The 9,719-nt window shown below is 58.8% G+C and overlaps 1 protein-coding gene across 1 annotated transcript in view; it reads right to left on the reverse strand.

The window, feature by feature from the left end:
- The window catches only part of BTBD16 (BTB domain containing 16), a 52,957-nt gene that overhangs the window by 24,318 nt on the left and 18,920 nt on the right, over positions 1–9,719 (reverse strand). Inside the window, exons 5-8 of the mRNA XM_045291398.1 lie at positions 8,477–8,591; positions 7,746–7,815; positions 6,422–6,552; positions 2,116–2,235 (exon numbers count right to left, since the gene is read on the reverse strand). Of these exons, the coding sequence (XP_045147333.1) occupies positions 2,116–2,235; positions 6,422–6,552; positions 7,746–7,815; positions 8,477–8,591 (436 nt within the window). The remainder of the gene's footprint in view (positions 1–2,115; positions 2,236–6,421; positions 6,553–7,745; positions 7,816–8,476; positions 8,592–9,719) is intronic.

The following is a 9,719-nucleotide window of genomic DNA, read 5'->3' on the forward strand; positions in this document are numbered from 1 at the left end:
AAAATGAGGAGCCGATACCAAGGGCTCAAGTAGAAAGCAAATGTTTTGAGAATGATGATGGCAACAAATGTACAAATGTGCTGGACACAATGGATGGATGGATGGATTGTAATAAGAATTGCACGAGTCCCCAGTAAAATGATTTAAGAAAAAAAACCCACGTTCTAGCTCCTCTCCCATCTCCTGTGCTGAGTGCAGTCCTGGAGGCCAAGAGCGGTATCTCCAGTGTGTGAGTGTGAATCACGGGATACAAGTGTCTTGTGGGCTGCGAAGGTTAGTGGAGGGGGTTGTAAAACATTTGGATTCCCAGGAACCAGGCAAAATACATAGTATGCCGACACCGAACACTACCTTCCCCCAATAACAAGACAGGAGAAAAATAAATAAATAACCACAGGCGCTTCCGTCAGCAGGGTGCACCGCGGTTCCAGAAGCAGGAGAAAGGCTTCCACACAGAGCAAACGACGCTTGGCTTAACCAGAGATTGCCACGCTGCTTTCCAACTTCCCGACCCCCACGTCCCGCGGCGGGGTGCAGACCCCGATGTTCTCGGCAGCATAGTTTTCAAGAGCTAAAGGATGGAGATGGCTCCAGGGACCCACGGCGGCGGCGGCAGGACACCTCCAGTCATCTCTGTGCGATGAACAGCTATAGGGAGACATCTGGGTATGGTCAACACGGGGAGGGGAGGGGACCCTGAAAACACTGTGCGGGGTGGAACAAGCCAGGCATGAGAGGGCAGCAACTACACCATTTTGCTTACACAGAAACAGAGAAACTGAAGCTCCCAATTCTCCCACAGCCCGAACCCACCCACAGGACAGACATTGCTAATCAGCACGCAGTAGACCATAATGGGCAGGAAACGCCTGTGGTCGGGGGCTGGCTTTCAGGGGAGGAAGAAAAGACGACCCTGACAACGAGTTGCCCACCGTCATGACCGGCCGGAAGTTGGAGGCAGCCCCAGGGCCTTTCTGTACCCTGCACCCTGGCCACCCGCTGGCAGGCCCACAGGAGGCCGCCTACCTGCCATTCTAGCCACCGGTCTGGGCAAGTCCAGGCTCAAGCAGACTCTAGCCCTGACCTCTCCTGTGTCATTCCTCCCTCGGTCTCCTCCTCTGTAAAATGGGGGCAACGAGAGCAGCCTGTCGGTGGCCTACAGATAAGCACTGCAAGTGCTCCCGGGGTGTCTTCTCTGCCCACCTGAGCGTGCATGCCACCAAGGTGCCTGGGACTTCTCCCCTCTAGGCCGCGCTGATGGGAAGTTTGGGGTTGATAGGCTTAGAGAGTTCCTGCAACGACGACGTCAATGCTAAGGAGCCCTGGCACCTTCAAATGATTCACTGGTTGGCGTGGAAAATCCAGGGTGCCATCATCTAACGACAGGTGGCCGGGACATGAGGCCCACCTGGTCAGCTTCAAGTGCATTTCCAAAGTGAGGTCTCGCATGGTCCTGGCCATTTCCCGGATGAAAAGAGCCCCTTTCGCTGGCACCATGCCCATTACTGGACCCAGAACAGGCCATCAGGAACCCAATAGGAACCCACCTTCCGGGAAACCTCCCTGTCCAAAGCCACCCCGTCCATCACCGTAGGTCCCAGAGGGAAGCAGCCTTCTCTCTTCTCCCAGTGATGCTGGGTAAGAGGTCCCCCCTCCCCTGATCATGCTGATGCTGCCAACCCGAGTGGACAGGTCACTTCCGACTTGGGGAGCACTGCCCCCATGGGGCTTCCCAGGCTGCCCTCTCCATGGAAGGCGCCGTTCAACCTCACCCGCAGTGGGAGGGGGCTGAGATCGTCAGCCTCTGTAAGGGTCTACGTACGGCCTAGACAGCCCGATGGGGCGCTCTGCCCTGGCCCCAGGCCGCTGACAGTCAGAATTGGTGTGACAGCAGTGGGTTTCGTTTGGGGGGTTTTATGGGAGCAGATGCCTAGGTCTTTTGCTCCAGGGAGCTACTGGGACGAGAGGTGGGGGGTGGGGGGTGGACTTGACCACCCGGTAGAATGCTTAAGCAGTGCATCACCAGGGATGGCCCCACTGCCCAGCCCCCATCCTCAGGTGAGCAAAACCAAGCCAGGCACATCCCTCCCACTAAACCACACGCAGTGACGTTACCTGCTAAAATAAGCCAGCACTGTCTCATAGATGGGAAACGTCTGAACTTTGTGGTTCTGTTGCAGATAGACCCAGGACAGCATTGTCTTCAGAAGGTCAAACTCACTAAAGGTGAACAAACTAGAGGCGGGGGCGGGGAGAGAGAAGTATTAGACATAGCAGTTGGTTCCGCAGTTCGCAGGCAGGAAAGGCAGAGGTCAGAGGCTGCCGGTCTGTGAGCAGCCTCAGTCATGCCCTCGCTGCCACGGAATCCGCCCTGACTCACAGTGACCCTATAGGACGGGGTGGACCTGGCCCTGTGGGTTTCCAAGAACAGAAAGCCTCACCGTTCTCCCTCCATACCACGTCACCAGGGCTCACAGGCTCAGGCAGGGAGCAGCTTAAGGGACAGCTCACAGGTCCCCAAAGAGTGAGGACGTTCGCTTCTGACCTTTGTGATTTCCGGGAGTCCACACGTTGGGCTGCCAACCTCCAGGTCGGCAGTTTGAAAGCACCAGCCACTTTATGGGGGAACAATGAGGCTCTCTGCTCCCAGAAAACATGGCAGCCTGGGCAGCCCTATGAAGGCTGCACCGTAAGTTGGAATCCACCGATGACAGTGAACTTGTGTGTGCTGGGTGTTCTACTCATTTATTTTTTGGCTGTAGAGGGGAGGGGGGTTGTAATTGTTAAAGTTTAAAAAGCATTATCTTTATGGCTCCCGATGGATCCTAACCATCCAGAAGGAAAAAGACGGACAGAGGAGGACACAGCAGGGCTTTGAGGTCACCCTGACCTGACCCAAGTTCGAATCCCACTCCATGCTGCGTTGGGACAGGGCGGCCACCTCGAGCGAGTCCCGGCCTTTCCTGTCATCTCCACTCCCCAAGGGGAGACCACAAGAGACGATGCCCACCTTTTTGGCCTGCCGTAGGAAGAAGGGGCCCTGGTGGCTTAGTGGTTATGAATTGGCTGCTCACCGGAAGGCTAGTGGTTTGAAACCACCAGCCACCCTGTGGCGGAAAGACAAAGGCCCGGCCCACAGAGAGCGACAGCCTGGGAAACCCACGGAGGCAGTTCCACCCTGACCTCCAGGGTGGCTGTGGGTGGACATGGACTCCAGGGCAGGGAGTGTGGTTTCCCGAGTTAGGCTGGAAGCAGACGGACAACATACTGAGAGTGTTTCTGGGAAATGGTCACCTGCTGAAAGGTCGGTGGTGCCGTGTAAGTAAGGCCTGGCGACCTGCTCCCAAAAGACCCCGAGAACCCCATGGAGCAGCTCTACTCTGGGCAGCCCGGCTCCCCCTGAGTTGGAATTGACCCCATGGCAACCACAGCCACATTGCTTGTTGGCAGCGACGACGGTTTCCAGCCCGAGAAGCATTAGCTTCAGGAATTATGGTGTAAGCCACGGAGGCCCAGGGGTGTGTTCCGGGAGCTAGTGGACTCAGCTCCTGCCCTAGAAAGAATGCCTAGTGCATGGAGGACATGGGGCTGGGGGCTTTCCTTTGGAATTTCCTGGGACCTCAGTCTCCTTGTCTCTTGAGGGAAAGGGAGACTCGGCGGGGATGAGAGTTCTTCTGCCAGGGGAGCAGGTGGCCCCACGTTCCCTAGCCCCCTTGCTCGTTCAGGAGCTTGGCTTCCAGAAAAGCAGGCTCAGCACGAGGTGCCACCATGCCCAGGAGTGAGTCTAAGGGAACAACTCGGCATGGCCTCTAGAAAGGACGCAAACTGGACCCAGGGAAATAAATCCGCACCAGGTGGGCGGGGGTGCTGTTCTCCAGGTTCTTGGTCAATGGGAACTGGACTCAAAGGACAGCGGGGTCACAGGGGCTCTGGACCCGGCGGCTACATGGCCCAGGAGGCCAGACGTCCTGGTGAGAAGTGGGTGGTGTTCCAGCAAGACCCAGAGACACAAACACCTGCAGCCACAAACTGGGGGACGCCTCAACCCTTGCCCTGAAGGGTGGCACCTTGGGGCCTAGGGTGCCCATCCCTGACCTTGAGGTTGGCCATTTCCACCCTAGCCACTCTGGGGCCATGTGGCTTCTTAGGACAGTTCAAAACAAAACAAACACTGCTCTCTTCCTGTTCCTGGGAAGCCTGGGTCTCCATGACCAGTGAGAAGGGTCAGAGTCAAGAGTTTGGATCCGGGCATCACAGGAGGCCTGGGCACAAGCCCTGCCCTTTGCTGGCTAGGACCCTCCCCTTAAGCTCTCTGCTCTTTAGAGATCATAACTTTGCTCAGTGACGGGGCCACGGGGGACAGTGCCAGCAGCCTTGTTGGGTGCCGCTGAATCAGTCCATGTCAGAGCCACCTCGTGGACCACAGGACACCCCCCAGGCGGTCCTGCGCCACCCTCACAGACATTGAGCCCCTGGGGGCAGCCACTGTGTCGGTCCATCCCCTGAGGACCTGCCTCTCCTCTGCTGCCCCTCTACATTTCCAAGCACGATGCTCGTCTCCAGGGACTGGTCCCTCCACACAGGAGACAGAGCGTCTCGCCATCCTTGCCTCCAAGGATGTGTCTTTCCCAAGACAGAGGTCTTCGCTGCCCAGTGGCCGACAGTCTGTTGGACGTCCGTCTTCACCAACACTGTCACTCTAGGGTAGCGGGTCTCAACCTGTGGGTCGCGGACCCTTTCACAGGGGTCGCCCGATTCCTAACAGTACCAAAATGACAGTGATGAAGTAGCAACGAAAACAGTTTGATGGTTGGGGGGTCACCACCACATGAGGAACTGTATGAAAGGGTCGCGGCGTGAGGTAGGTTGAGAACCACCGCTCTAAGGCCTCGTGTCCTCCCAGTCTCCCTTGATTCATTGTCCAGCTGCCAGCTGCAGCATAGGTCACTGAACATATCACGGCTTGGGTCTGGTGCACCTGAGTCTTCAAAGTGACATTTTGGCTTTTTAACCCTTCAAAGAGCTCAGCGAGTGTCCAGCGAAAGGGAGCTTGACCATAGGGCCCATCTTCAACTGGCATGGCCCATGGTGCCAGATCCACAGCCAGCAGCCTGGCGCTAGTCAAAACTCGGAGGGACACCGGGCTGGCAACATTTCTGGAAACCCCACCAAGAAGGGGCGTAGCTACAGCCCCTTTCCTGCACGCTCTGCAAACCCCACACCTCAGGCTTCCAGATGGAGGCGCCTCTGGAGACCAAACCCACCAGGTGAGTTGACCTGGGGTGGCGTGCATATCCAGCCCAAGAGCTGTCTGCCCTGTTCATCCTCACCGAGCCCACTCAGGGTGTCCTAGCTAAGTGCCTCCCTCCCACTGCGGAAATGGCCCTGGACAGTCTGTGCAGACAACTCCTGGGAGAGGCTGGGGTGGGGGGTCAGCACCTCGCATCCACATCTGTCACGTCTCCCCAGCCCTGTCTGTCTAGACTCAGGATGGGTCATGCTCTGGGGAGCTGTACGTTCTGCAAGACCGATCGCATCACGAACGTGCTGGTTGTGGTCAGATGTTTTTCCACGTGTGGCCACCCGGGGCCAGGGCAGAGTGGCTCAGTCTTTCCAAGGGAGGGACGGTGTTGGGAGAAGCAGCTGTGTTTGCTCCCGTCAATGACTGCATAGCCATAGCTGCTGGAGGTCAGGAGGGTTCTCCCCGGGAAAGGGAGGCAGGTCCCAGCTTCTGGGCCGGGCACCTGAGCCTCAGTAGAATATATACTAACTGCCAACGAGTTGATGCCGACTCACGGCGACCCTGTAAGACAGGGTGGAACTGCTCCTGGGAGGTTCTGAGACTGTGACTCTTGATGGGAGAAGAAAGCCTCTTCTTTCTCCTGAGGAACAGCTAGTGGTTTCGAACTGATGACCTTGCAGTTACCAGCCCGATGTGTAACCACGACACTACCAGGGTGCCTTGGCTCCCCCTCATTTCCCAACTGTCCGCTGTGAATACCTGTGGATGTTGGCTGTGGTGTTCCATGAATGGCTTGCGAGGTTTGCTCTCCAAGGGGGCACCCACACAGGTGAAGGAGGGTGGAGGAGTCCCTCCCCTAGCCCCATGGTGCCCCGGGGTCCATTCTGAGTCTGAGCCACTCTGGGGGACAGAACAGAACAACTCCATAGGATTTCCGTGGCTGTACATCCCTACGGAAGCAGCCTGCCTCACTCTCGCCCAGAGTGGGCTCACTCCGGGCTCCAACCTCAGACCTTCTGCTGTGCCTGCATTTCCCAGCAGTTGAGGCTCAGGAGGGCAGGGAGTTTGAAGGAGGCTCTACCTGGTGGGTCTGCCCAGCACAGGTGCCACTCCCAGTGACAGCTACAGGGCACAGCTGGGGGACCCCCAGCCCACCCGCCCGCCCAGTCCAGCTCTGACCTGGGTGACATGATCACTTTGTGCAGCAGTTCCCTGGGGATGGTGCGGAGCTGGATCCTCTTGCCCATCAGAGGGACCAGGTTCATCTGCAGCCACTGCTCACAAGCCTTGGTCAGCTGCCCTTCCTGGTACTGACAAGGCGAGAAAGGCATCTTGTGGACCCTTGGTGGCCCCTGCTGGCCCGGGCAGGTGTTGCATGGGAGCACAGGTGACCTGTCCTTTAGGACAACGAAAAATAAGCTTGCTCTGAAACCACTGCTGTAGACGGCCCGAGCACTTCTGTGCTCTGGGCACCGGGCTGAGTGCTTTAAATCCACCCTCATGGCAACCCGGCAGACCCCTGATGAAGAAACGGGCACCGGGGTTTCTGGGACTCGCCTGGCTCCCTCTGTCCCCTGAGGGCCCCGTGGCGGGGCTGGACTCCAGCCCAGGCCCGGCCTGGCCACAGGGCTCACACTCTGACACCTCTGAGCTGAAATCAGGGTGCCTGGTCTGGGACGGAGCCTGCCAGGTGCACACCACATGCAGCCCACCCTTTGAAAGCAAGAGGGATGGCAAGCCCAGGACCCCAGTGCCCCTCCATGTCCTCAGGGCTGATCTGGGCAGAAAGAAGCCACCTGGGTGCCATTCTCATTATCACTGGGACCAGGGGTTAGCTGTCCTCAAGCCACAGTGACCCCAAGATCAAGGGTAGGGTGTTTACTGGCTGGTTTGTAGAAGTAGATTGTCACACCTACCCACCTAGCTTCTCTTGGTCTGGAAGCTTCACTCAAACCTGGTCAAGCTTAGCAGAAAGCAAGCCTCTACTGACCAATGGTGGGGGCGGGAGGCACCTGAGGAGCACTACACCCAAGGGGCTGCACTGGGCCTCCTAAGAATTCTGCCATGGAATCACTCAGGTATGTGGGCTGGAGGCCCATGGCACATCTGTGGGGACCAAGTTCCTGGCCCCTCTGCATCAGAGACTGTCAATCAGAGGGAGGCGGGTAATGGGAGTCCTGGGACGCAGACCCATGTGACCCTGGCAGGTCCTCCCAGAGAGGCAGAGCAGGTCCCTCATGGCCCCCACAGCCCAGGGCCCAAGTGGGAGAGTCCACCAGGTACATGTCCTGGAAGGTAGTCTGCTCATTGGGCAAGAAAGGCTGTGTCTGCCCCCACGGCCCCCCAAAGATGAAGGCGTTCCCAAACAGTCCTTTGAAAATAACAGGACGCTTCCCCATGAGTTCATGTGGTGCCTTCAGGCTGGTTTGGGGGGGCCATGCCTGGAGTGCTCTTGAACACCAACCCCACCTCCCCAGGCATGGTGGGCCCAGGCTGTGCTTACCTTGCAGCTGACCAGGTAGAAGCTCTTGATGGTGCTGGGGCTGAGTTCGCCGATCATGAAGGTGACACACCTGCAGAGGAAGACAGGTGTTGGCCAGGGGCCCGGTGGCCTCAAGGAAGCGAACAGCCCAAGGTTGCCCCCCCCCCTCAGGATTCCCGCCCACCCCCACCCCCCACCTCCCTCTGAGCAGGCAGAGCCTTTGGACATGGAAGGAGATTTGTGTGTGGGCTGTGGGCATGTGGCCGGAGCACATGCCCAGCAAGGCCAGTGGCAAAGCCCTCGAGGGAGGTCAGGCCTGAGGTCTGCCAACCCCGCTCAAGGGAACCCGGGCCCGGGGGCACCAGGGTCTGCAGGCGCCTCACTGTCCAGGTGCCGTGGGGTCACCCTGTGGCCAGGGCGGTGCGGCCGGCGGGCCTGAGTTTGCCTCCTCTCGGGCTCCAGGGGACACTCAGAGGGCCGCCGCCCTGTTTCTCAGCCACCAGAAGGAGAGAAGTGTTGACCGTACCAGGAGACACACCAGAGCCCAGGGCCACTCGTGAGCGATTCCATCCAGGCTAGTGGGAACCAGTGCCCTAGTCCCTGTGTTCAAAGCTGCACTCAGGACCAAGAAACCCCAGGTCCCAGTATGGGAGGGCCGGCCCAGGAAAGGGAGGAGTCCCAGCAACGGTTTGCAGGGGGCGGGGAGACATGACCTTTGCCCCGTGGTGTCCAGCGCCCAGCGCTTTCCTTACCTTTGAAAGAGGGCCTTGAACTGGAGGGTGTGCGCGGAAGCCAGCACCCCGAGCACTTCGCCCACGTTCATCTCCGCGTCGTTCTTGTAAAGGCTCTTCAGGGCCGTGGTGAAGGCTGCCCAGGCGGACGCAGCCAGTCAGGGGGACCCCTGCGTGCGGCGCCCCGCGCCCCGGGGAAACGCCTGCCCCCCTCCGGGTGTCCCTGCTATCCACCTCCAGCCCGGGGAAGCTGGGTGGGTGGAGACCAGATGCTCAGCCCCGCCCCCAGCCCAGGAGGTGAGGATGAAGCTAAAGAGAGCCAGGCTGGACTTCCGCAGAAAGGATGCTCACAGACGCTTTGGGGTCACCTTCAGGGGGAGACCAGGTCAGGGGTTCCTTCCTGGGCTGGTAAGGAGCCTTGGGGGCGCTGTGGTGAAGTGCCAACTCCCAAGTTCCAACCCACCCACCCCGCCTAACCCACAAAGACTGCATCCTGGGACACCCGCTGCGGCAGCTCCCCTCTGTCCAGTAGGGTCACTCTGAGTCAGACGGAACCCACTGAGGTCGCAGGGTTGTTCTTTGTCTTGTCTTGGTTTTCCCTAACCGGAAGGCAGTGTGGGTGCTGCCAAGGGCTTGCCAGCGCTAGTGGAAAGGTGGGGGGTTCCAATCCACGCGGAGGCCCCTTGTAAGACAGGTGGGAGCTTTAAAACTCCCGGGGGGTGGAATTAAAAGACTTAGACTTTCTGAATCCCCCTCATACTTGTGAAACCCCGTGGAGCCCGATGCTATTTCCTGACAGCCATGGGGTGGTGGAGAGTCGGTCTGGCTTGGTGACAACTGGCCTGTGAAGGGATGGGAGCCCCTCCTCCTGCACCAGGTGTCACTGGTCTGCAGATGAGGGTGGTTTTCCCTTTAGGAATGACGCCTGGCTGACGGCCGGCTTCCCATGGAGTCTGGGAACTTCAAGAATGGCAAGGGCTCCGGGGAGACTTGGACAGTCCAGGAGCTGAACGGCCATGGCTAGGGACGAGGGTGGACTAGGCCAGGCCCTCAAGCAGTGCTGGAAGGGCGGCTAGGATGAGCTCTGAGGACAAGGGGTTAGCCCAGCACTCCTACCAACTCTCAAGCCCATGACCTCCCATGAGATGGCACTTGGCGTTGCTGAGTGGCTGGGGGTGGTGGGGGGAGCCCAGGGGTGCCCTGTGGGGAGCTGGTGGGCGAGGGGCTGGACAGAGCATTGTGCTGGGTGTGTTTTGAGAAGCTG

The sequence above is a fragment of the Echinops telfairi genome, unplaced genomic scaffold (assembly GCF_000313985.2).
Source record: "Echinops telfairi isolate 266 unplaced genomic scaffold, ASM31398v2 ScPeMD7_70;HRSCAF=299, whole genome shotgun sequence".
NCBI classification, from domain to species: domain Eukaryota; kingdom Metazoa; phylum Chordata; class Mammalia; order Afrosoricida; family Tenrecidae; genus Echinops; species Echinops telfairi.